Source organism: Amblyraja radiata, chromosome 35, assembly GCF_010909765.2.
Source record: "Amblyraja radiata isolate CabotCenter1 chromosome 35, sAmbRad1.1.pri, whole genome shotgun sequence".
NCBI classification, from domain to species: domain Eukaryota; kingdom Metazoa; phylum Chordata; class Chondrichthyes; order Rajiformes; family Rajidae; genus Amblyraja; species Amblyraja radiata.
In genome coordinates, this window is record NC_045990.1 from 17,322,228 (window position 1) to 17,349,730 (window position 27,503).

General features: G+C 48.2%; 1 protein-coding gene across 1 annotated transcript in view; it reads right to left on the reverse strand.

The window, feature by feature from the left end:
- The window catches only part of LOC116966075 (tetratricopeptide repeat protein 39A-like), a 102,370-nt gene that overhangs the window by 33,007 nt on the left and 41,860 nt on the right, over positions 1-27,503 (reverse strand). Inside the window, exons 4-9 of the mRNA XM_033012226.1 lie at positions 19,905-20,036; positions 16,462-16,538; positions 11,838-11,905; positions 8,601-8,665; positions 6,319-6,418; positions 5,181-5,246 (exon numbers count right to left, since the gene is read on the reverse strand). Of these exons, the coding sequence (XP_032868117.1) occupies positions 5,181-5,246; positions 6,319-6,418; positions 8,601-8,665; positions 11,838-11,905; positions 16,462-16,538; positions 19,905-20,036 (508 nt within the window). The remainder of the gene's footprint in view (positions 1-5,180; positions 5,247-6,318; positions 6,419-8,600; positions 8,666-11,837; positions 11,906-16,461; positions 16,539-19,904; positions 20,037-27,503) is intronic.

A 27,503-nucleotide genomic window follows, 5' to 3' on the forward strand; every position in this document is an offset into this window, starting at 1 on the left:
GGGAAGACGTGTAGTCCAGATAGCCATGTGAGTCAGTGGGTTTATAATGTATGTCGGTCAGGAGTCTGTCCCCTGCGATGGAGATGGTGAGGTCAAGGAATGGTAGGGAAGTGTCGGAAATCGTCCAGGTGTATTGGAGTGCCGGATGGAAGTTGGTGGTGAAGTGGATGAAGTCAGTCAGTTGTGTGTGGGTGCAGGAGGTGGCACCAAAGCAGTCGTCAATGTAGCGGAGGTAGAGGTCGGGGATGGGGCCCTGGTACGCATCGAACAAGGATTGTTCAACGATGATATATATACATATATCATCAGCTCTGACCTCCCCACCATTGAGGGGATCTATCGCAGTCGCTGCCTCAAAAAGGCAGTCAACATCATCAAGGACCCACATCATCCTGGCCACACACTCATCTCTCCGCTACCATCGGGCAAAAGGTACAGGAGCCTGAAATCTGAAACATCCAGGTTTCTTCCCCACAGCCATCAGGCTCTTAAACTCGCCTACAAACAGACTCTGAACTGTAACAGCCAATTGCACTTTATCTGTTTATTTATGTGTGTATTGAACTGAACTGTTCTGTATTTTTGCTTACAATATTCTGTTATGCTGCAGCAAGCAAGAATGTTATTGACACATGACAATAAACTCTCTTGACTTGACGATGTATGATCTATATACATGTGTATTTGTAAGTATGTGTACATATACACACTTTTATTTCTCTCTCGTTTATTATACTGTTTACAGTGTACTATGTTTCCATATTGTGTTGTGCTGCTGCAAGTAAGAATGTTATTGTTCTGTCTGGGACACATGATAATAAAACACTCCTGACTCTGCTGAGATGCCTCTTCACACTCAGTTCAGTTTAGATTAGTGTCACGTGTACCGAGGTACAGTGAAAAGCTTTTGTTGCGTGCTATCCAGACAGTAGAAAGACAATACATGATTACAATCGAGCCGCTTACAGTGTACAGATACATGATAAGGGAATAACGTTTAGTGCAAGGTAAAGCAAGCAAAGTCCGATCATGGATAGTCCGAGGGTCACCAAAGAGGTAGATAGTAGTGCAGCCTGCATTTGGCCCATGTCCCTCTATTCAGCACATGTGTGCATATATACACAGTAGTGCCACTGCCCCTCGACACCTCTATCCTGGCCTCCTTCACTGCCAGATGCAAACTCGAGGAACAGCACCTCATATTCCACTTGGATAGCTTACTACCCAATGGTATGAATATTGAATTCTCCAATTTTAGATAGCTAACCCACAAACACCATCTATCCCCCCCCCCCCCCCCCCATTTCTCCCCTTCTCCCTATCCTCTCCCCCTCTTCCCCAGGCTTCACATTTCACAACTCTTCTCTCCTTATTTCACACATTTTGTCTTTCCATCTCTGCCACTTGCCCAACCATGTGCTGATCAAACACACTCCTCACCTGTATCCACCAACCACCTGCGAGGTATATTTTTGATACATGGATAGGATAGCAGTTGGAGGAATGTGGGCAAATTACGGAAAAATGGGGCTAGTTTAGGATGGGACAGCATGGACAAACTGGGCTGAAGAGCCTGTTTCCATAGTATGTGACCCTATCTTGCCCGACCTGCTGAGTTTGTCTTCTGCTCAAGATTCCAGCACCTGCATAAAGAGGGATGATCTTATTGAGATGTATAAAATCATAAGGGGAACAGAAAGGGGGGAAAGCACTTGTACCCAGAGTAGGGAGATCGAGAAACAGAGGGCATAGGTTTAAGGTGAGAGGAGAAAGATTTAATAGGAATCCGAGGGGCAAGATTTTCACTGTGCCAACAGGCTCACATTCTGCTACAGATCACTCACTGATGATTTATCCACAGTAAATGTCACTCACCCCCATACAAAGTACCTTAGCCCTGAATCCAAAGCCTCTTTACTCCTCTTCCCGATCCCCAACTTAAAACCCGTTCATAATTTTTAACGCTAATTTCCACCAATAAATGTTTGAGTTTAGTTGAGTTTATTGTCACGTGTAGTGAGGTACAATGAAAAGCTTTAATTGCGTGTTGACCAGTCAGCGGGGAGACAATACATGACTACAATTGTGCCGTCCACAGTGTACAGATACATGATAAAGGGAATAACGTTGAGTGCATGAGATAAAGGGAATAATGTGACTACTATTTAGTGCAAGATAGAAAGCATCCGGAGCCTGGGATGCCTCGTCGGGGATCTCCGGAGAAGAGGTCCGACCACCGGCCCGCGGCCTATAACATCCTGAAGCCGCGGTCTGCGGAGCTTCTAGCCGCGGGCGCGGCGTGGACTTACCGCGGGATCCCTCGCGGGGGATGGCCAGAGAAGAGCTCCGACCGCCGGCCTGCGGCCTACAACATCCTGAAGCCGCGGTCTCCGGTAAGAAAGCGCCAATTCGGGACCTCCAAAGCCGCGGAGCGTGTTCGACCATCCCGACGAGAGGGCCTGTACATCCGGCCGTCCGTAGCGGCGACTGCGGAGGTTTATGGCCCTGACCACGGGTGAACAATGGAGGAGGACTGACTGTACTTTGTGCCTTCCACCACAGTGAAGAAAGCTGTGGTAGATGTCTGTGTTAAATCTTATTGTGCATTGTGTGTTCTTTTTAATTGTATCGCTGCTGGCAAATTCATTTCACTGCTCTTATATGTGTATGTGACGAATAAAACTGATGGATTGATTATTTGAATAACGTGAAAAACGTCTAATGCAAGACATAAAGGGAATAACATGAGTAACATATAGTGCAAGTGATAAAGGGAATAACGGGATTAATGAGTTCACCTTTCAATTAGTAGAGCATATGTCTTCAAAACTTTTTAACCCAAAATAATTCCCCCAACCGTTTCATTTATGTTTTTGGTAACCTGCCCAAGATTCTGCACAATCTTCCATGTAGCCAATTTACTGGACAATGTATATTATCCTTTACTAATTAACCTCAAAAACCTTTTCATAATAGATCAAAGCACACATCATGTACTCGTTTTATACAGGGAAGATGCGCTCAAGAGTGCCAGATGCATTTATCTTTGAATTATTTATTGCACATTAATTAGGCAGGCAAATAATGGTTCAGGCTAATTGACAAGAAAAGTGACATGACCAGTTTCACACTGGTAATTTGTCTAATTAGATACACACAAGTGCAGACCCGTCATCGTCTGAGCTGAGAGAATGATGCAGAGCAGAAAGCAGCCAACTAACTCTCTGTTCTGTCAAAGTGCTATCCAATTAATCCTCCACAGACCCTTTCATCACAGCCTGACAAATCTTCCCTTTTCAAAATGGTCGCCCTTTTCAAAGTCACCATTAAATCTCCTCTCACCACCTGGACAATGCTGGATCTAACACTCGGCAGAAATAAATATTTCTCACCTTACGTCTGGTCCTTCTGTGATAACCTTGAAGAAGGTCCACTGGGAACAAGCGAGCTCTGTTCGTGCCTTTCCACCCTCTCTCAGCCTCGTCACCAAGTCACGTTGAGCCTTGGGTTCATTGGCTGCTGGAAGTTGCCCAACGTGACTTGGCGGTTGGCAGGAGAATGAGGGTGGAGTTGATGGGCTTGTGAGCGGGGACTGATTATAGGAACTATAGATGGAGAATCACCCAACAAACCGCTCACAATGGCCTGTAGACAAAAATGCTGGAGAAACTCAGCGGGTGAGGCAGCATCTATGGAGCGAAGGAATATTCCTTCGCTCCATAGATGCTGCCTCACCCGCTGAGTTTCTCCAGCATTTTTGTCTACCTTCGATTTTCCCAGCATCTGCAGTTCTTTCTTAAACAGCGAACAATGGCCTGTTTTCTTTATCATCGTTACTTTTTTGCATATCTTTCATTCATTGTTCTTTATCTCTCCACATCACTGTCTATATCTCTCCTTTCCCTTCTCCCCAACTAGTCTGAAGAAGGGTCTCGACCCGAAACGTCACCCATTCCTTCTCTCCAGAGATGCTGCCTTAGTTACTCCAGCATTTTGTGTCTATCTTCGGATCAAGCGGTTGGCTTGCTTCCGGGCAGGCATGGATTGAATATTCTCCACACGCTTTCTGCAAGAATATGAGAGATAACAGGGGTGGCGCAGTGGTAGAGTTGCTGCCTTACAATGCGAGAGATCTGGGTTCGATCTGGACTATGGGTGCTGTCTGTACGGAGTTTGCACGTTCTCCCGTGACCGCCTGGGTGTTTCCTGAGTGCTCCATTTCCTCCCATACTCCAAAGGTTTGTCGGTTAATCGGCTTTGGTAAAATTGTACCCGGTGGTGAGGATAGTGTTAGTGTACGGGGTGATCGCTGGTCAGTACAGACTTGGTAGGCTGAAGGGCCTTCTAAAAAAGTCTAAAGTCACAAAGAACTGCAGGTGCTGGAGTCTTACAAAGAACACAACATTCTGGAGTAACTCAGAAGGTCAGACAGCATCTCTGCAGGGTATGGATAGGTGACGTTTCGGGTCAGGACCCTTCTTCAGATGGTGAGATAACTTCACCTTCCACGTTCCCTCACAACACAGACATAAGCCATCTCAGACTAATCGAGTCTCTGCAGTTTCTCAGAGTCAATCCCATTCCCACATACATTTTCCAATATCTAACGCTTTCCACGCTCCCATCAGCCCCCCCCCCCCCCCCCCCACCTCTATATTCTGCGTGCCAGTGGCAATGTATAGGAGCCGATGAACCTATGTGTCCACTTGTGGGTGGAGACTGGAGCACCCTTGGAAAATCCCACTCAGTCACGGTGAGAACCTGCAAACTCCACACAGACAGCGCATGTCAGGATTGATTGCAGGGTCATTGGAGGTTCAGGGCAGCAGCTCCACTAACTGTGTCATCCGCTGAAAATAGGATGCCCTATCTTGTCATGAAATGGGTAGGCCCGTATTTATAAACCTTGTGTGGCGGCACCTAGTGGTGGGGCTGGGCATTCAGAACCCTCGTCATTGGTCAGGGCTGTCGCTCGACCGGGGGTACGTTCGCAGGGTCTTCAGAGTTAGTGCTCCTCGCATCGCATCGGTAGTTCTAGACTAGGTAGGCGGTGTTTGGAGCATTTGTTTGTGTTAATAAAGAATATTTTGCTCAACCTGCCTGGTCTCATTACGCTTGTGTCCCCCCCCCCCCCCCCCCCACCTTTCCTTCGAGGTAAAGGCACATGATCTCAACCCTACCTTGTCACCAGAGAAACCAGCAAACTCCAGCAGCTTCAGGATCCGTGTGGGAAACATGGACAGTGCCTGCAAACCAAACAAAGGGCTAGTCAAAAATAATGTGAACCCCAGTCAATTCCCATCTCAAGCTCATAATACCCTATGTAGCAAGTATCGAGGGCGATCGTTCTGGGGGGCCAGAACTAACTGTGGAGCCTTCCCGACGTGATGTGGGCCTAACTCAATGGAACACCAGTGAAGGAGGTGTCCACTTGATAGGACCAATACAGGCACCTACACCCTCAGTTTGGTTAAAGTGCTTGTTCACATGTAGGTAGCTGACTAATGCATATGGAGTTGGTTGTTGTCCTAAAAGGCCTGTCCCACTTTCACGACCTAATTCACGACATCTGCCGAGTTTGCCCTTAACTTGTACTCGCAGCATGGTCCTTCTGCAGTTGTACAGAGCCCTAGTGAGACCACACCTGGAGTATTGTGTGCATTTTGGTCCCCTAATTTGAGGAAGGACATTCTTGCTATTGAGGGAGTGCAGCGTAGGTTTACAAGGTTAATTCCCGGGATGGCGGGACTGTCATATGCTGAGAGAATGGAGCGGCTGGGCTTGTACACTCTGGAGTTTAGAAGGATGAGAGGGCTTCTCGTTGAAACATATAAGATTGTTAAGGGCTTGGACACACTAGAGGCAGGAAACATGTTCCCGATGTTGGGGGAGTCCAGAACCAGGGGCCACACAGTTTGAGAATAAGGAGTAAGCCATTTAGAACGGAGACGAGGAAACACTTTTTCTCACAGAGAGTTGTGAGTCTGTGGAATTCACTGTAGAGGCGCTGTAAGGCAGCAACTATACCACCGCGTCACCTTCTCTCTTAAAGGGCCGGTCCCACTTGGTGATTTTTTTGGCGACTGCCGGTGTCATATCAGTGTCGCCAAAAGATTTTGAACATTACAAAATCCAGCGGCGACAAAACCCTATACGTCAGTTAATGATGCCGGCAGTCTCCGAAAAAATCGGCAAGTGGGACAGGGCCTTAAGGCAGGCTTTGGAAGCGCAGTCACTGCCTATTGTCAAGGCAGGATCGATAGACGGTGGGGGTATTGAGAGAAGCAAGGGACATGTAGTTGTAGGTTCGAGTCTTACCAGGTTAAACGCCCCAATTCCCAGATTAATGCCTCCTTCCAAGTGACAATGATTGGGTCCTTTGCTGAAGAGATTTGACTGCATGAAGTTATGGAGTTCTCTGCCAAAAACAAGGCAACAACAAGGATTGTTAGACAATGGACCTCACGTGAGAATGGTAAGTCAAAAATAATCAAAACCCCTAAATCCATACAATTCCAAGTACTGCCGTAGAAAAGCAGCCTGATAAATTAATCCTTCATAGAGTGATACAGTCAAGCAGGCCATTCGGCCCCATTCATCCATGCCCACCAAGGTGCCCCATCTACGCCAGCCCATTAGATGGCTAAGAACAGTGTTTAAGAAGGAACTGCAGATGCTGGAAAATCGAAGGTAGACAAAATTGCTGGAGAAACTCAGCGGGTGCAGCAGCATCTGTGGAGCGAAGGAAATAGGCAACGTTTCGGACCGTAACCCATTTTCAGACTGGCTAGGAACAAATTGAAAGGATAGGGCAGAACGATTTAATGCTATGAGACCATGTTCTTTAATCAAGAGGGAAAGAGATAGGATGAAGCAACATTTACCCAGAGTAGGGGAATTAAGGACATGGGTCGCAGATGAGACGGGCAAGTTTTAATAGGAATCTGAGGGCAACGTTTTCACACCGACGGTGGTGGGTGTATGGAACAAACTGCCAGAGGAGATAGTTGAGGCAGGTACTATAACAGCATTTAAAAAACACCTGGACAGGTACATGGATATTGTATTGTATTCTTATTGTATTCAAATTTATTGTCATTGTCTCAATTAGAGACAACGAAATGAATTTCCCTTTACAGTCAGTATCATAAAAATAAATAAATAATAAATAAATAATAAAACATATTAAAAATAAAATAGACTTTTTTTAATTAAAAAAAAAAAAAAGGATAGGAAGGGTTTAGAGGGATATGGGCCAAACGCGGGCAAAAGGGACTAGCTAAGATGGGGCATCTAGGTCAGCATGGACAGGTTTGGCCTAAGTGACATGGCATTACTCCTGCCCCCCCCCCAATCACTCCGAGTTCAGCCAGGACGAGTTGGGCCAAAGTTACACGGCATTACTCCTGCCCCCCGCGCCCCCCTCCGTAACACCTCCCCCCCCACCCCGTCTCTCCTGCTCCTCCCCCTCCCCCTCCGCCCAACACTCCACCCCCCCACATCACTCCTGCCCCCCCCGGTCACTACTGCCCCCTTTTACTCCAGCCCCCTCTTAACTCCTGTACAGTCATGCCAGCCACTGTTACTCCCGCCCTCTCCATCACTCCTGCACCCTGCTACTCCCACTCCCTGCATCCCACCCCACCACTCCTGTCCCCCCCCCCCCGTCACTCCTTCCCCCTTTACACCAGGCATAACAGGCGGGAGGGGGGGGGGGGGGAACAGAGAAAGAGAAATTGCATCGAACCCTCCCAGTGGCCACGACCTCCATGTTCTGACAACCCTAGGTAGATGTATCCCTTACATCCCAAAACGATTTACTGGTGACCATCTTCGACTAAAGGACCCCAAGTTCCACCTGAACCACAACGTGGACCGCCTTAACTGTGGTAAAACCTCCCATTGCTCAGTTCTCAAGAGTGATAGAAACATAGAAACATAGAAAATAGGTGCAGGAGGAGGCCATTCATTGTGATCATGGCTGATCGTCCCCAATCAATAACCCGTGCCTGCCTTCTCCCCATATCCCTCGATTCCCCTAGAGCTCTATCTAACTCTCTCTTAAATCCATCTAGTGACTTGGCCTCCACTGCCCTCTGTGGCAGGGAAATCCATAAATTCACAACTCTCTGGGTGAAAAAGTTTTTTCTCACCTCAGTCTTAAATGGCCTCCCCTTTATTCTAAGACTGTGGCCCCTGGTTCTGGACTCGCCCAACATTGGGAACATTTTTTCCTGCATCTAGCCTGTCCAGTCTTATTATAATTTTATATGTTTCTATAAGATACCCCCTCATCCTAAACTCCAGTGAATACAAGCCTAGTCTTTTCAATCTTTCCTCATATGACAGTCCCGCCATCCCAGGGATCAATCTTGTGAACCTACGCTGCACTGCCTCAATCACAAGGAAGTACTTCCTCAAATTAGGAGACCAAAACTGTACACAATACTCCAGATGTGGTCTTATGATGATGAGGGTTAAACAAAGTTGTCGGCAAAACAGGAAGGTTTACGACAGGGAAACAAAGGAAGAAGAACAGACCTTCAGGAGGGGAGGATATTGCCTGACAAAAATCAGAATGAAATATCATTTCAACTCACTTGTAGATCATGAAACTGTTCCTGACTTTAATCCCACCCTTGATGAAACTGACCATGTTCTCATCCTGAAAACAGAAATACATAGAAGGTCATGTCTTATCAGTGTCATTATTTTATATTCAGTTATCTATTGTTAAAACGAGTATTTAGTTACCCAGCAAAGTGGCAATGGGTCACCACCATGAACTGCCACACAACTGGTCCCACTTTCCTGGTCCCAGCACACTGATGCAATTATAAAGAAAGCACATCAGCGCCTCTACATCCTGAGAAGATTACGGAGAGTCGGTATGTCAAGGAGGACTCTCTCGAACTTCTACAGGTGCACAGTAGAGAGCATGCTGACCGGTTGCATCGTGGCTTGGTTCGGCAACTTGACCGTCCAGGAGCGGAAAAGAATGCAGAAAGTTGTGACCACTGCCCAGTCCATCATCGGCTCTGACCTCCCCACCATCAAGGGGATCTATCACAGTCGCTGCCTCAAAAAGGCTGCCAACATCATCAAGGGCCCACACCATCCTGGCCACACACTCATCTCTCCGCTGCCATCAGGAGCCTGAAATCTGCAACATCCAGGTTCAGGAACAGCTTCTTCCCCATAGCCATCATGCTATTAAACTAGCCATCAAACAAACTCTGAACTATAACAGCCTATTGCACTTTATATGTTTATTTATGTGTGTCTATATATATTCTATGGTATATAGACACACTGATCTGTTCTGTATTTATGCCTACAATATTCTGTGCTGAAGCAAGCACGAATTTCATTGTCCTATCTGGGACACATGACAATAAACTCTCTTGACTTGGCTGACTTGACTTCTTGATAGATGTCCCCAGACACAAACTGCCCTCGGGAAGTAGTGTAGTGCATGTATAGAAGGACCAGTTTCAGACAAGGTGCTCCAGTGGTGGGCAGTATGAATGGTTAAAACCATGGAAGAGGTGTTAATCAATCAGTGTGAAGGAAGGAACTGCAGATGCTGGCTTACACCGAAGATAGACACAAAGTGCTGGAGTAACTCAGCGGGACAGGGAGAATCTCTGGAGAGAAGGAATGACGACGTTTTGGGTCATTACATTTCTTCGGACTGAGAGTAAGGGGCCCAACCAGAAACATAGAAAATAGGTGCAGGAGGAGGCCATTCGGCCCTTCGAGCCAGCACCGCCATTCAATATGATCATGGCTGATCCGATCAATCTGAAGAAGAGTCCCAAACCGAAACATCATCCATCCACTGCCTCCAAAGATGCTGCCAGACCCGCTGAGTTCCTTCAGTACTTTGCGCTTTCAAAAAGATTCCAACATCAGCAGTTTATTCTCAAAATATATAGCTGAATATTTTCTAATGCAATTAAAGATATTGAATTTCGAACTATGCACTTCCTCCCTCAGAGTCCTAACTGTTGTACAATTTTGCTCAATTAACATTTTTACCAATGCTTATAATAGACAATAGACAATAGGTGCAGGAGTAGGCCATTCAGCCCTTCGAGCCAGCACCGCCATTCAATGTGATCATGGCTGATCATCCCCAATCAGTACCCCGTTCCTGCCTTCTCCCCATATCCGCTGACTCCGCTATTTTTAAGAGCCCTATCAAGCTCTCTCTTGAAAGCATCCAGAGAACGTGCCTCCAGAGAATTCCACAGACTCACCACTCTCTGTGAGAAAAAGTGTTTCCTCGTCTCCGTTCTAAATGGCTTACTCCTTATTCTTAAACTGTGGCCCCTGGTTCTGGACTCCCCCAACATCGGGTTCATGTTTCCTGCCTCTAGCATGTCCAAACCCTTAACAATCTTATATGTTTCAAAGAGATATCCTCTCATCCTTCTAAACTCCAGAGTGTACAAGCCCAGCTGCTCCATTCTCTCAGCATACGACGGTCCTGCCATCCCGGGAATTAACCTTGTAAACCTACGCTGCACTCCCTCAATAGCAAGAATGTCCTTCCTCAAATTAGGGGACCAAAACTGCACACAATACGCCAGGTGTGGTCTCACTAGGGATCAACTAGTACAACTAGTACAACTGCAGAAGGACCTCTTTGCTCCTATATTCGATTCCTCTTGTTGTAAAGGCCAACATGCCAATCGCTTTCTTCACTGCCTGCTGTATCTGCATGCTTACTTTCATAGACTGATGAACAAGGACCCCCAGATCCCGTTGTACATATAATATTCGGCCAATGAAAATCTTAGCTAGATAAATTTACAGGCCCTTCGGCCCACCAAGTCCAGGCCAACCATCAATCAGCTGTTCATACCAGCTCTTTGTCTGATCGACTCCTGACACATTAGGGAAAAGTTACAGGAGCCAATTAATCTGCAAACTCGCACGTCTTTGGGGAAAAAACGAATAATTCACGGAGAGAACATGCAAACTCCACACAGACAACCCAGGATTAAGGAGTTACGCCGTGAGGCAGAAGCTCGACCAGCTATGCCACTGTGTCACCCTTTACAGTAAAGGCCCTGTCCCACTTCTCCCGAGTTTTCCCCTTGATTCAAACTCGGAGAATTACGGTAATAGCCAGCCGTAGGTACTCGGGGCTATTTGTTTTTTACTCGTGCACATTTTTCAACATGCTGAAAAAACGTCCCGACTTACCTGATGCCCGTGTACCTACTGCTGGCATTATGAGCTGCTACGAAATATCTACAGACTCCTACGGACTCGCTATGGACATTTCCCGAGCTTGAAGCAAGGGGAAAATGCGGGAGAATTCATGAGTAACTTGGGGAAAGTGGGACAGGTCGTTAAGTGTTTTGAAACATTTCTTCTTGTCAGAAGCTTCCAGCACGGAATGAGAGGCATATAATCTCTGTGATAACCGAGTATGTACAAAATCTGTATTTTTAAAACCTCTTCTCACAAGCTCAGCACATTCAAAGTGACCAAAGAGCTCATTAAGCACTTTACAAGTGAATTCATCATTGGTGTGTGTGCAATGGACATATTCCATGGCGGGACTGACACATAATGAAAGAACGGATCGACTGGGCATATATTCACTGGAATTTAGAAGAATGAGAGAGGATCTTATAGAAACATAAAATTATTACAGGATTGGACAGGCAGGAAAAATGTTCCCGATGTTGGGGGAGTCCAGAACCAGGGATCATAGTTTAAGAATAAGGGGTAGGCCATTTAGCAGGGTGACCAGGGAGAATCCTGGCGATAATTCAGTGCACAATCCCGCTGCTTGTCTGCGAATGGCGGTTCACACCTACCTGTAGGAACGTCAGGGCAGCTCTCTGCAGCAAACACTCTGCGTAACACACCTCTGCATGGATCTCCTCTGCAAAACAAACCAGGGCAGCCAATGTAGAACACAACACAGCACAACAACAGGCCCTTCGGCCCACATTGTCTATACCGAACATGATGCCAAGTTAAATTTACAGGTGCTGCCTGTCCCGCTGAGTTATTCCAGCATTTTGTGTCTATCGTCAGTGTAAATCTTTTTCACACAGAGAGGTGTGAGTCTGTGGGATTCTCTGCCTCAGAGGGCGGTGGAGGCCGGTTCTCTAGATACTTTCAAGAGAGAGCTAGATAGAGCTCTTAAAGATAGCGGAGTCAGGGGATATGGGGAGAAGGCAGGAACGGGGTACTGATTGGGGATGATCAGCCATGATCACATTGAATGGCAGTGCTGGCTTGAAGGGCCAAATGGTCTACTCCTGCACCTATTGTCTATTGTCTATAAACCAGCAACTGCAGTTTCTTCCTATACTAATCTTCTCTACCCATATGTGATCCATATCCCTCCATTCCCTGCATAACTATCCAAAAGCCTCTTAAACACCACTATTGTATCTGCCTCCACCACCACCCCTGGCAGCACGTTCCAGCACCCACCATCCTCTGTAAAAAAAAACTACCACACACATCTTTAAACTTTGCTCCTCTCACCTTAAAGCTGTGCCCTCTTAGTCTTTGCTATTTCTACCCTGGGAAAAGGTTCTGACTTTCCACCCTATTTATGCATCACATCATTTTTATTTTACATCTATCAGGTCGCCCCTCAATGTCACGTTATTAACCTTTTCTGCCGCTTTTATATTATAAATCGATCAATTGATCAGTCAAAGAATGTCTTGTGTTATGTAGCACCAAAAGGCGGCCGGATTGCGCAGCGGTAGAGTTGCTGCTTAACAGCGCCAGAGATCCGGGTTCAATCCTGACTACGGGTGCTGTCTGTGCGGAGTTTGTACGCTCTCCCTGTGACCACGTGGGTTTTCTCCGGGTGCTCCGGTTTCCTCCCACTGCTCCAAAGACGTCCACGTTTGTAGGTTAATAGGCTTTGATAAAATTGTAAATAGTCCCTAGTGTGTAGGATAATGTTAGTGTGTGGGGTGATCACTGGTCAGCGCAGAGTCGGTGGGCCGAAGGGCCTGTTTCCGCGCTGTATTTCTAAAGTCTAAAGCTGTTCCACAGGAGCATTACCACTCAAATAATTAACACCAGGCCACACAAGGGTGTGTTGAACAGAGACAAGATGCCTAGTCAAACTGCCAGCCCATTGCTAAATTGACGACAGATGGCACAATGGGCTAAGTGTTCGGCTGGCGACTGGAAGGTAGCCGGTTCGAATCCCGCTTGGAGTGCATACTGTCGTTGTGTCCTTGGGCAAGACACTTCACCCACCTTTGCCTGTGTGTGAATGTGTGTGAATGTGTGTGAATGATTGGTGGTGGTCGGAGGGGCCGTAGGCGCAGAATGGCAGCCACGCTTCCGTCAGTCTGCCCCAGGGCAGCTGTGGCTACAGAAGTAGCTTACCACCACTGAGTGTGACTGAGGAGTGAATGAATAATGCGATGTAAAGCGCCTTGAGTATTAGAAAGGCGCTATATAAATCCCATCCATTATTATTATTATTAAATTGGACAAGTAATTGTCCAATCAATGTACGTTTAACATTGAGGTCGGACGCCAATTGACCAATCCCGCGCTTTGTTTCATGGTCGCTAGGCAGCGAGGACCCTGGGATCATGGCTGCCTCCTAATTACATCAAAACAATAGCAAGGTTTTGAAGGAATATAGACAATAGACAATAGGTGCAGGAGTAGACCATTCGGCCCTTCGAGCCAGCACCACCATTCAATGTGATCATGGCTGATCATCCCCAATCCTGCCTTCTCCCCATATCCCCTGACTGCTATTTTTAAGAGCCCTATCTAGCTCTCTCTTGAAAGCATCCAGAGAACTGGCCTCCACCGCCCTCTGAGGCACAGAATTCCACAGACTCACCACTCTCCGTGAGAAAAAGTGTTTCTCCGTTCTAAATGACTTACTCTTTATTCTTAAACTGTGTGGCCCCTGGTTCTGGACTCCCCCAACATCGGGAACATGTTTCCTGCCTCTAGCGTGTCCAAGCCCTTAACAATCTTATATGTTTCAATGAGATACCCTCTCATCCTTCTACAGACTGATCAAACCAGTAGGCGTTAGACAATCACGGATGAGAAAAGGGAGCTGGAGAGACAGAGAGATTGATCATCTACATGGCCTTGTTCACCCCATGAAGACTCACAGCAATCCCATTCCCCACTAATGTGACCTGCTACCAATTATTTCCACATTTACATCTTCTCCCTCTAGATTCCATCATCACCAATATAATTAATTGATTCATTGATTAGAGGATACAGCATGGGAACAGGCCCTTCAGCCCATTGAGTTCAGGCAGGCCATCCATCACACTAGTTTTGTTATCCCACTTTCTCATCCACTCCCTACACACAAGGGGCAATGTGCGGAGGGCCAATTAACCTACAAACCCACTGAGTTACTCCATTATTTTGTGTCTCTATGAAGTGATTGACTGTTTGGGGAAAGGCGAGCAAGGGATGAGAAAGAAGTTGCCACATTGCTTCACACTCATGGGTAGAAGTTCATGCCAAGGTAGCTAGCTGCGCGAATGAATGTGAATTACAGGACCTGGGTTCAATCCTGACTAGGGGTGCTGTCTGTACGGAGTTTGACCACGTGGGTTTTATCTGAGAACTTCGGTTTCCTCCCACATTCCAAAGACGTACAGGTAGGTTTGTAGGTTAATTGGCTTGGTGAATGTGTAAATTGTCCCTAGTGCGTGTAGGATAGTGTTACTGTGCGGGGATCACTGGTCAGCACGGTCTTGGTGGGCCGAAGGGCCTGTTTCCGCACTGTTTCTCTAAACTAAACTAAAAAATGAGGCCTGACCCAGAGAGGGATCCCGCCGAGCCCGGCCCCCGCTCGTCCCGTGGACCAGAGTGGAGGGAGTGGGTGGGAGGGCCGGTGAGCAGACGGGCTGCGGGAGGGAGTGCAGGGCCTCGACGGGGGAGTGGCCACTGGAGGCCCTGCAGCAGACTGGGGCTCGGCTGGACCGGGCTCCGCTCCAAGAGGCCGAGCACGTGGACCGCACGCGGCCTACAGCGGTGGAGGACACCACGGCTACGCTTGGCCAGGCCGACCCTGCACCGTAGCCATGACAACGGGCCTTCATGGTCAGGTCAAGATCCCTGCACTTACAGCTGGGACTTGGAAATGGCGACTCTGTAGACTGTCTCAGTGTACTACTGCTACACACTTGTACTGTATCTGAGATACTGATCTAAGGTGTGTCTAAGTGTTGATGGATAGTGATACTTGTACTGAACTGAACTGAGAATTTCACTCTACCTCGGTGACAAATAAAATTCCATATAGGCTGTGGGCCGAGGAGCTTTTTCGTTCAAGTTCGTGACCCAATTCACGGAACTACCTGAATTTTTAACATATATTGTGTAAAAATATTATAGAAATATTACGAAACTCGTCAAGAAAAAAAACATAGAAACATAGAAATTAGGTGCAGGAGTAGGCCATTCGGCCCTTCGAGCCAGCACCGCCATTCAATATGATCATGGCTGATCATCCAACTCAGTATCCCATCCCTGCCTTCTCTCCATACCCCCTGATCCCTTTAGCCACAAGGGCCACATCCAACTCCCTCTTAAATATAGCCAATGAACTGTGGCCTCAACTACCTTCTGTGGCAGAGAATTCCAGAGATTCACCACTCTCTGTGTGAAAAATGTTTTCCTCATCTCGGTCCTAAAAGATTTCCCCCTTATCCTTAAACTGTGACCCCTTGTTCTGGACTTCCCCAACATCGAGAACAATCTTCCTGCATCTAGCCTGTCCAACCCCTTAAGAATTTTGTAAGTTTCTATAAGATCCCCCCTCAATCTTCTAAATTCTAGCGAGTACAAACCGAGTCTATCCAGTCTTTCTTCATATGAAAGTCCTGACATCCCAGGAATCAGTCTGGTGAACCTTCTCTGCACTCCCTCTATGGCAAGAATGTCTTTCCTCAGATTTGGAGACCAAAACTGTACGCAATACTCCAGGCGTGGTCTCACCAAGACCCTGTACAACTGCAGTCGAACCTCCCTGCTCCTATACTCAAATCCTGAAGGGGATAAATTAATCCAAGTCCTTGTAAACGTCTGTGAATGACAGAATCATTCATCTAATTCAGCACGGTGGCGCAGCAGTAGAGATGCCGCCTTATAGTGCTCACAGCGCCAGAGACCCGGGATTGATCCCGACTACTGGTGCTGTCTGTACAGAGTTTGTACGTTCTACCAGTGACCTGCGCGGGTTTTCTCCAAGATCTTCGGTTTCCTCCGACACTCCAAAGACGTACAGGTTTGTTGGTGAATTGGCTTGGTATAAGTGCAAATGGTCCCGAGTGTGTGTAAGATAGTGCTCGTGTATGGGGGATCGCTGGTCAGTGTGGACTCGGTGGGCCGAAGGGCCTGTTTTCTCCAAACAAACAAACAATGAAATTACACATTCACATTCCCCGCACAGCCCGTCAATACACGAACCTTCAGTGAAGTGGTCACCAGATGATTTGTTCACAAGACTCGAGAGGGAACCAACAACAGTGGACTTCTTTCGAAACCTATTGGAAACAAACGGTCTATTAGGGTAGAGTGCCGTTCGGGCGATTTTTAACCAGGAAGCCTTCTCACCAGCAGCACATGTAGGTGGGAGCCAATGTATGGGGACACTGACCTTGGCGGTGGTGAAGATTAAAGAAGATGACAAGCGGATTAACCAGAGAGGTTCGAGTGAAGAAGACAAAGAAGATTTGGCGCAAGTGTTGAAGCTCACGCAGTGTCGAGACGGGGAGGAAGCATTCCCATTGGCGTTCGGTTCAGAAACAGAGGAGATGGATTTAAGGCACGCAGCTCAAGAACCAGAGAAGTCAAGAGGAAGGCTCTCTGCCCCAGCTGCAAAAGGAGCAGACACTAACATGGGGAAACCCCTAAAGGTGGAAACAAACTGGAGCAGTGCGGGGAAAGAGCCCATGAGTGCGGTGAACTGTATTATGTCACCCATTCCTTTTCTCCAGAATTGCTGCCTGACCCGCTGAGTTACTCCAGCTTTTTTGTGTCTGTTTTTGCTTGTTCAATAAGCTAGCCAGCGCTCAATGGGCTGCATGCCAGAATAACCCAAGGATTCCACCACAGGACAAAGTGGCCTCCCTTGTTCTACAAGATTCACAACCCCTACACAATGTTCATGGGTAGAAGGCCTCATTCCCAGCTCAGGTTGGCACAGTGGCGTTGCGGTGGAGTTGCTGCCTTACAGCGCCTGAGGCCCAGGTTCGATCCCAACTATGGGTACCGTCTGCACAGATACAGGTTCTCCCTGTGATCCTGTGGATTGCTCTGATTTCCTCCCACACTCCAAGGACATAGAGGTTTATATATTAATTGGCTTCTGTAAATTGTCCCCAATGAATAGGATTCAATGATGATTCAATGATACTAGTAATAGTGATAATGATGGAACTGGTGTAGTTTAGAGATGGACACGGACCCTTCAGCCCAGAATCCATGCCGACCATTGATTGATTAACCACTCGCATTACTCCACTTTTGCATCTATTCCGTGTATCTAGTCTGTGGAATTCTCTGCCTCAGAGGGCAGTGGAGGCAGGTTCTCTGGATGCTTTCAAGAGAGAGTTAGATAGGGCTCTTAAAAATAGTGGAGTCAGGGGATATGGAGAGAAGGCAGGAACGGGGTACTGATTGGGGATGATTAGCCATGATCACATTGAACGGCAGTGCTGGCTCGAAGGGCCAAATGGCCTACTCCTACACCTATTGTCTATTGTCTATTGACTATCGATCACTTGTTCACACTAGTTCTATGTTTTGTAACTTTCGCATCCACTGCCTACACACTAGGGGCAATTTACAGAGGGCCCATTAACCTACAAGCCAGACTGGACTTTGAAAATGGTGCCTAAACCAGGTGCCTGTTGCAAGCGGTCTCAGTGGACTATTTCTGTACACTTTGCAAATCGGGGATGTGCTAATTAGGTATGGCAACGTTTAGTGGACTGCTTGTAAGAAAATAAACTCACTGTGTGCTTCCACGTGACAATAAAGGGGCTGTCCCACTGCGGCGACCTAATTGGCCAGTTTAGAAGAGTTTAGGAGAGTTTGCGTGTGGCCTCAATGGCATGTTGAGGACTTCCTTCGACTGTGTTGAAGACTATCTGCGACTACCTTCGACTACCCTCGATTACCTACGACTAACATGTCGACCTACTACGACCTACTTCGACTAAACCTACGACTATAAAAGTATCGATTTTTTCCATGGCGATCTTTTTTTACTCGCGGGCATTTTTCAGCATGTTGAAAAATACGCCTCGACCTAGCTGAGGCCTCGAGTACGCGGGGACCACTCTCGAGCATGAAGGAGAGTTACAAAGACCTCCTAGGACCTCGTGTCGACCATGCTGCGAGTATGTCAAGGGCCAACTCACCAGAACTTGTGGATTAGGTCGCCCAAGTGGGACAGCCCCTTAAAGCTCCGTTGAACCGTAAAAAACACAACTGAAGCCCGCACGTCTTTGGGGTGTGGGAGGAAAGCTTGTGGAAGTACCTGGAAGAAACCCACACAGTCACAGGGAGAACATGCAAACTCCACACACAGAAAGCATCAGAGGTCAGGAGTGAACCCGGGTCTCTAGTGCTGTGAGGCAGCAACTCTGTGGGACTGTACCACCACAATCTTTGACCCAGGAATGAATGAATGGATGAACTTGAATGAGGAGTACCCCCTGGTTGTGTTTGATGATGTCTTCTACCCCAATACTGCCCACTTCCCCACAACGCCACCCCTCCATATAATCTCCCACTGACCACAGCACAGTTGGCTATGGAAGCCTAGTGATGAGCTGAGCAGAACGCTAGAATGCAGTAGAAACAAGGAACAGCAGATTCGACAATAAAGTGCTGATGAACTCAGCCGGTCAGGCATCACGCCGACTTCGGGACAGGTCGAGCACACCACGCGGCCTAGAGCTCATGTTCATATATCCATGTTCTCCAGGGACGCTGCCTGACCCTCTGAGTTACTCCAGTACTTTGTGTCTTTTTTCCCTAGAACATAGTAGTTTGCATCGCTGATGGACTGAACGTTTTTTTTTTCATTTATTAGAGTCATAGAGTGGCTCTCCCGCCCAACTTGCCAACATGTCCCAGCTGCACTAGACCCACCTGCCCGCATTTGGTCCATACCCCTCCAAACCTGTCCTATCCATGTACCTGCTTAAAAGCCCTATCCCACGGTACGAGTTCGTTCCAAGAGCTCTCCCGAGTTTAAAAAAAATCAAACTCGTGGTAAGCACAGAGAATGAACGTAGCGGGTACGTCGGAGTTCGGGGACGTCTCTTAGCGGCTCGTAAAGGCAGGTGCTCGGGAAGACTCGCTAACGGCAGGTAAGCACGGGAAGACTCGTGAAGATTTTTCAACATGATGAAAAATGTCCACGAGAGCCCCGAGTACCGACGAGTGGCCATTATCGTAAATCTCCGAGTTCGAATCAGGGCAAACTCGGGAGAGCTCTTGGAATGAACTCGTACCGTGGGACAGGGCTATAACTGTTTGTTAAATGCTGGGATAGTCCCTGCCCCAACTACCTCCTCTGGCAGCTCGTTCTATATTATATTGTTTGAACAGGGTTGTGGCGTCTGATGTGAGAAGAGGGGGTGGTACTGGGCTTGTTTACGGAGGATTGTGTTTACATATTCTGCTATGCTACTGCAAGTAAAAGTTTCATTAATCTGTTTGAGAAGCACAGCAATAAAACACTCGTGACTCTCGACACAGGAACAGGAAATCAAGGAGCATTAATATTATCACACGCAAAGCCAGCTGTTGTATCACCATCTCGAAAGCAAACCAATGGCCAAGATAATCTACAAAGCCAAGAGAACTCGCCCACCCCCTCCCTCACCGCACCTCACCTTTGACAAATCTCCTGCGCCTCTTTCATCGTATGACCAGCACTGATGATGTCATCGTGTTCAAAGGTCATCATGGCTTGCATTTCCAAAATGGTGGCGTACATCAGAGAGTGGTACATGCTCTCCTTGGCCCTGTCAACAGAACGACAAGCAAGTTACTCAACCCAGCGAGTGAGGCCACACGCAAACTGGAGGAACAGCACCTCATATTCCACTCATATTACACCCCAACAGAATGATCATTTCATAGTCATAGAGTGAAACGTGTGGAAACAGGCCCTGCGGCCCAACTTGCCCACACCGACCAACATATGCCAGCTACACTAGTCCCTCATGTCCGCATTTGGCCCATATCCCTCCAAACCTGTCCTATCCATGTATCTGTCTAATTTTGAAGAACGGTCTCGACCCGAAACGTCACCCATCTAGAGATGCTGCCTGTCCCGCCGAGTTACTCCAGATTTTTGTGTCTATCTTCTCATTTTTCTTAAACGTTGAGATAATCAAGTCAAGAGTGTTTTATTGTCGTATGTCCCAGATATAACAATAAAATTCTTACTTGCTGCAGCACAACAGAATATGTAAACATAGTACACTGTAAAGAATATAATAAACAAAATAAATAAAAGATTAAACCCTCTGAACATTTCACCTCACAGGAGAGGGAGGGCGAATTGCTATTGCAACAAGCAGGGGAAGTGCAATTGGAATTTATTTAAAGCCCACTGCTGAGGGAGGCAGGGGAGTGATGGAATCTTATGTTCGGGAACAGCTTGAGTTGGAGGACCACGCCTCCTGTGGGGGCTATGGGTAGGAAACGGGTGCATTGGAGGAGCAGACCCAACAGGTCTGCACTTGGTCTAGTATACTTATAAAACTCTCATCTTGTATGTTTGTGTGTATGCATCTATGTCTGAGTATGTGCTTTTTTGTATCTTCGTCAAAATGCTATGCGGTAGAGCTGACATTTTTCCACATTCTTACTCACATCTTTCCCGTCCACACCATAATCAGGTCCCCTTCAGATTTGATGCTATATTTCACAAGTTATTGATGATTAAAGTTTTTTTTTTTAATCCTTTGAAAATAATCAGGGCTTCTGAGAGAGACAATCTTCCAGCAGCTTCCAGTGATGATGTCACAATGCCATCTCACAGTCCACCAATCGCAATGGCATCTCATTTACATAGGCTGCTGAGTCCAACAATGACATCACAATGGGACCTGCCTGTGAAGTTTTCAAGCCCACACCGTTGCCAACAGTAACGGCAGCCAAGACGTTGCAAATTTTACCCCCAGCCCACTCCCCACAGCCCACAACCCACTCCCCACAGAATTTTAAGAGACAGAATTTTGGCAATGCCCCTCTCTGGCATTGGTGGCCCAATCGTTAAGCAGAATCACGTGGAAAGAATTTATTGGCTCTACGAAGCGCCGACGCCGACTCAAAAGTAGACTCCCGTGGTAATAATTCAGAAATCGGAGGTGCAAAGAAACTTGGGAGTGCTCGTACAGGATTCCAAAGTTAATTTGCAAGTCAAATCAGTAGTAAGGAAGCTAAATGCAACGCCAGCATTTATTTCAAGAGGACTGGAATATAAAAACACAGATGCTGAGGCTTTATAAGACACAGGTCAGGCTGCATTTGGAGTATTATGAGCAGTGTTTGGCCCCATATCTGAGGAAGGATGTGCTGGTTTTGGAGGGGGTCCAGAGGGGATTTACGTGAATGATCCCAGGAATGAGTGGGTTAACATATGATGAGCGTTTGATGTCACTGGGCCTGTACTCACTAGAGTTTAGGATGAAGGGAGACATCATTGAAACTTACCAAACAGTGAAAGGCCTGGGTAGAGTGGATGTGGGGAGGATGTATCCACATCCTCAGAATTTAAAAAGTACATTTACAATGGAGATACAGAGGAATTTCTTTAGCCAGATGGTGGTGAATCTGTGGAATTCATTGCCACAGATCGTGGTGGATGCCAAGTCAATGGATATTTTTAGGGCGCAGATCACCAAATTCTTGATTAGTAAGGGTGGCAGGGATTATGGGGAGACGGCAGGAGAATGGGATTGAGTGGGAAAAATGGATCAGCCATGATTGAATGGTAGAGTAGACTTGTTAGGCCGAATGGCCTAATTCAGCTCCAATAACATGAACTCCTTTAACCATTGCTCAGCGCATTTGCCCTATTTAGTTTAGTTTAGTTTAGTTTTCAGATACAATGCGGGAAAAGGCCCTTCAGCCCACCGAGTCCGCACCGACCAATGATCCCCGCACATTAACACATACTAGGGACAATTTACACTAATACCAAGCCAATTAACCGACAAACTACGTCTTTGGAACGTGGAGATTATGGAAACCGAAGATCTTGGAGAAAACCCATGCAGATCACGGGGAGAATGCACAAACTCCGTACAGACAGCACCCGTAGTCGGGATCGAACCCAGGTCTCTGGCGCTGCAAGCGGTGCAAGGCAGCAACTCTACCGCTGCGCCACTGTGCCGATTGATCAAGATTGCGTTGTAATTTTTGATAACCATCTTCACTATCTATGATACCACCCACTTCAGTGTCATCTAATCATCCCTTGTACACTCTCATCCAAAACATCGATATAAACCACAAACAATAATGGGCCCAGCACTTTTGCCTGAGGCACACCACTAATCACAGCTTCCAATGGCTTCTCTGTCACTCCCAAACCAACACATGAAATCGCAAAAAAAGGCACAAAGTTCTGGAGTCACTCAGTGGGTCAGTAACAGTGGCAGCACAGCAGTAGAGTTGCTGCCTTATGGGCTTGTCCCACTTTGGTGATTTTTCAGCGGGCTGCCGGTGACTGTCAAGTTGCCAGCACTCGCCTGAAAAACCAGGAACTGGAACGGCGACTGTCAGAGTGGAACACCTACACACACGCACACACGCACACACATACACATGCACACACACACACGCACGCACGCATACACACACACACGCACACACACACACGCACACACACACACACACACACACACACACACACACACACACACACACACACACACACACACACACCAAAGGCGGGGGCCAGGGCAAGCGGGGGGGAGGCGCTGTCTGAAATTCACACGGTGCAAAGCCAAGGTGATACAGACACACACCGCGATGAACAGGAAGGTTAAGACGGCTAGCACAGTGTATGGTAAGTCCTTTAGAAGAGGGGGGAGGGGGGAGAGGAGAAGGGGCGAGAGGAGTGGAGACACGTTTAAGAAACCAGACAACTTTTAGTAAGCCAGAGATACACAGCTGTGAAGTCCGGGGGACATTTAACTTTACCGGTCGGTTATCCTTGGTTCTGAAAACTCGTGCTTACGTTTTTTTTCCCCCATGAATCAATGAAGATGACCGGTCAGCAAAGGCGATTCACTAAAACAACCTACGACTACCTCGACTACCCATAACTACATGGCGACCCCACTACAACCGCAGCTACGACTACAGGATTAGCGATTTTCTCCATGGCGACCAATTTTTGGACGCAGAAAATGTTTCAACATGTTGAACAATTTGCAGCGACCATACTGAGGACGCGACTAGTTCCCAGAATGCGGGAACTCTTCACGACTATGAAGGAGACTCACCAGAGACCACCAGCGAACATGTGGCGAAGATCTGGCAAGCGCAGAGTCTCCTGCACTTGCCTAAAAAGTCACCTAGGTGGGACAGGCCCATTAGAGGGCCAGAGACCCGGGTTCGATCCTGACTACGGGTGCTGTCAGTACCAAGTTTGTACATTTTCCCCGTAACCTACATGGGTTTTCTCCGAGATCTTCGGTTTCCTGTCAAACTCCAAAGACGTGCAAGTTTGTAGGTTAATTGGCTTCAGTAAATTGTAAACTGTCCTTAGTGTGTGCAGGATAGTGTTAAGGGCCTGCCCCACGAGCATGCGCAGCAAGCGCGACCAAACCGGAAGCGGGGGCCGCGTGGAGGTCGAGTGATCCCCGTACAGGGCCGGTCCCACCAGCATGCGACTGCATGCGGCGAGCGCGACCAAACCGGAAGCGGGGGCTGCGCGGAGGTCGAGTGAGTGACGTGAAGTTCGAGCGAAGTCCGTGGGAAGTTTGCGCGTGATGTACGGCGTTAAGACGCTTCGTCCGGCGTCGAGACGCTGCGTGTGCCCGTCGAGGCGGTGCATACGGCGTCGAGGCGGCTGCGGGCCGACAGGCCATTGCCGCGCGGAATTTTTGAACCCGGTCAGTTTTTCGGAGCCCCGCGCGATGTCGGGACCAGCTCCGCACAACTCCATACGGCTCCGGCGATCGAAGTGGGACCGGCCCCGCGAGGCCGTACGGCTCAAGCGACCACGTTGCCGCATGCAGTCGCATGGTTGTGGGACAGGCCCATGTTCGGGGATTGCTGGTCGATGAGGACTCGGTGGGCCGAAGGGCCTGTTTCTGCGCTGTATCCAAAAATAAACCAAACAGGAATAGATAAAGATTCATGTTTAAGAAGGAACTGCAGATGCCGGAAAAATCAAAGGTAGACAAAAATGCTGGAGAAACTCAGCAGGTGAGGCAGCATCTATGGAGCGAAGGGGTCTATTCCTTCTCTCCATAGATGCTGCCTCACCTGCTGAGTTTCTCCAGCATTTTTGTCTACCTTAGATAAAGATTCAAGTCTGGATGCTTTCCCAGAAACGTAACCTATCCTTATTCCCCAGAGATGCTGTCTGATCTGCTGAGTTAATCCAGCATTGTTTTATTTGTAAACCAGGATCTGCTGTTCCTTGTGTCTACATGAAATATCTTAACTCCACCACAGCTCGCGGGTCCTTGTTTTGTGTAAACAATTTGCCCGCACAAATCACAGCGACTGTAAAGACAATTTAACTGTGACGCCTTGATGTTGAGCAAGGTGACTCACAGACAATCGTGAGTCGTGGGGCTTCAATCGGCCCGTTCGCGGGGCCTTTCATCGCCCGGCGCGGCTTAAAACCGGCCGCGGGATTTTCCATCGCCCAGCGGGGGCTTCAACATCGGGAGCCTCGATCGCCTCGATGCAGCAATTTGACCGCGGGGCGGTGAAAGATCCCACGGCCTGCTGACCGACGTCTCTCTCATCCAATCGGCGCCCTCGATCATAAGTCCCGCCCACACTGTCTAGCGGAAAGCGGAGATTTTTAATAGATTTTGTTTTCACCAAATTTCAAAATCCGGATTACAAATGATGAGGGGGACGTGTGTCCCCCCGTCCCCGTCCCCCCGGGATTTCCGCCCATGATGTTTCGGGGCGAGACCCTTGGGTTGGTTCGGGGAACAGAGGGGGGCAGACGGAGTGGTTTAGTTTGGGGATAGAAAAACATAGAAAACATAGAAAATATGTGCAGGAGTAGGCCTTTCGGCCCTTCGAGCCTGCACCGCCATTCAATATGATCATGGCTGATCATCCAACTCATTATCCTGTACCTGCCTTCTCTCCATACCCCCTGATCCCTTTAGCCACAAGGGCCACATCTAACTCCCTCGGATGGAATGTAATGAGGGAGAGCGAATGCACTTAATCCGTTAAAATGGTTGATCCTCGCCTCCCTCCTCGAAAGCAGCTTCTTTCTTTACATTAACAAAACAGATTACATTCATGCTCGTAAAGCCAATTAGATCACAGCCTCTATTTTATTACTCAAGTTGACCACAATCCCACGCTGCCATTTAATTCACACATAAAGCCACATCATAAACTCCTGGTTGTAGACACAAAATGCTGGAGTAACTCAGCGGGACAGGCAGCATTTCTGGAGAGAAGGAACGGGTGACTTTTCGGGTCGAGACCCTTCTTCAAACTAAAGCCCCTGTCCCACTTTCCCGAGTTACTCACGAATTCTCCCGAGTTTTCCCCTTGATTCAAACTCGGAGATGCCCGCCGTGGGTACTCGGGGCTATTTTGTTTTACTCGTGGACATTTTTCAACATGCTGAAAAAACGTCCCGACTTACCTGATGCCCCGAGTACCTACAGCTGGCATTACGAGCCGCTACGAAATATCTACGGACTACTAAAGAGCCTGTCCCACGAGCATGCGACTCCATGCGGCAAGCGCGACCTCACGTGGTCGCTTGAGCCGCAAGGCCTTCGAGCCGTTCCCACTTCGATCGCCAGAGCCATATGGAGTTGTGCGGAGCTGGTCCCGACATCGCGCGGGGCTCCGAAAAACTGACCGTGTTCAGAAATTCCGCGCGGCAACGGCCTGCTGGCCCGCAGCCGCCTCAACGCCGTACGCACCGCCTCGACGGGCGTGCGCAGCATCTGGACGCCGTACGCAGCATCTTGACGCCGTACGTCACGCGCAAACTTCCTGTGGACTTCGCTCGAACTTCACGTCACTCACTCGACCTCCGCGCGGCCTCCGCTTCCGGTTTGGTCGCGCTTGCCGCATGCAGGTCGCATGCTCGTGGGACCGGCCCTTTAGGCCTCCTACGGACTCGCTACGGACATTCTCCGAGTTTGAATCAAAGGGAAAACTCAGGAGAATTCGTGAGTAATTCGGGAAAGTGGGACAAGTCTTTAGTAGAGTCTTGATCCGAAACGTCACCCGTTCCTTCTCACCAGAGATGGAGTTACTCCAGCATTTTGTGTCTATCTTCGGTTTAAACCAGCATCTGCAGTTCCTTCTTCCACATAAACTCCTGGCTTCCTGATTCTGTTAATGTCTAACCCCAAGCAGCATTGTTTGAGGGAGGCACAGATAAGCACAGACAATGCAGCTAGTGTTGACACTTGAGGCACAAGTCGAGCACTGCTCGTTTGCTAAAGGAGGTGGAACGAGATTCTGAGCAAACACCAGAGTCCACGTCAGCAGGTCGTGGCTGCAGCTGCCACCTGCAAGCTGGGGTGGGGTGGGGTGGGGAGGGGAGGGGAGTTTCTACACCTCACCTCTACCTCCCACGCCATTCCTCCCAGGCCGTGTCTACTGATACTCTCCATCACGGAGACTATCCCGACCTCCGGAAACATTCATGCTTTGTAAGTGAACGTGACAGATCGAAGAATCTTGCCTCTCAGCCACTGACCATCAGACTATCTGACAACGACACAGCGGCAACTTTACTGCCTCACTGCGCCAGAGGCCCGGGTTCAATCCTGGTCACGGGTGCTGTCTGTGCGGTCGGTGTTTTGTACATTTTCCCTGTGACCACATGGGTTTTCTCCAGGTGCTCCGGTTTCCTCCCACACTCCAAAGTCGTACAGGTTTGTCGGTTAATGGCTTTGGTGAAAATTGTAAATTGTCCCTAGTGTGTAGGATAGTGTTAATGTGCGGGGATCGCTGGTCGACGCGGACACATATTTCCGCGCTGTATCACTAAACTAGAAGACATAGGAGCAGAATTAGTCTATTTGGCCCACCGGGTCAACTCCGCCATTCAATCAGGGGCGGAAAACCCAGGGGGGGGGGCCAGAGGGGACACTTCCCCCCCATGTTTTGAGAAATGGGGGACATCCCCCCCAAGTTCTTGTAATCCAGATTTTAAAATCTCCGCTTTTAGCGCTGGATTGAGCCTCCGAAGCCTCGCGTGTGTGAGTGTGTGTGTGTGTGTGTGTGTGTGTGTGTGTGTG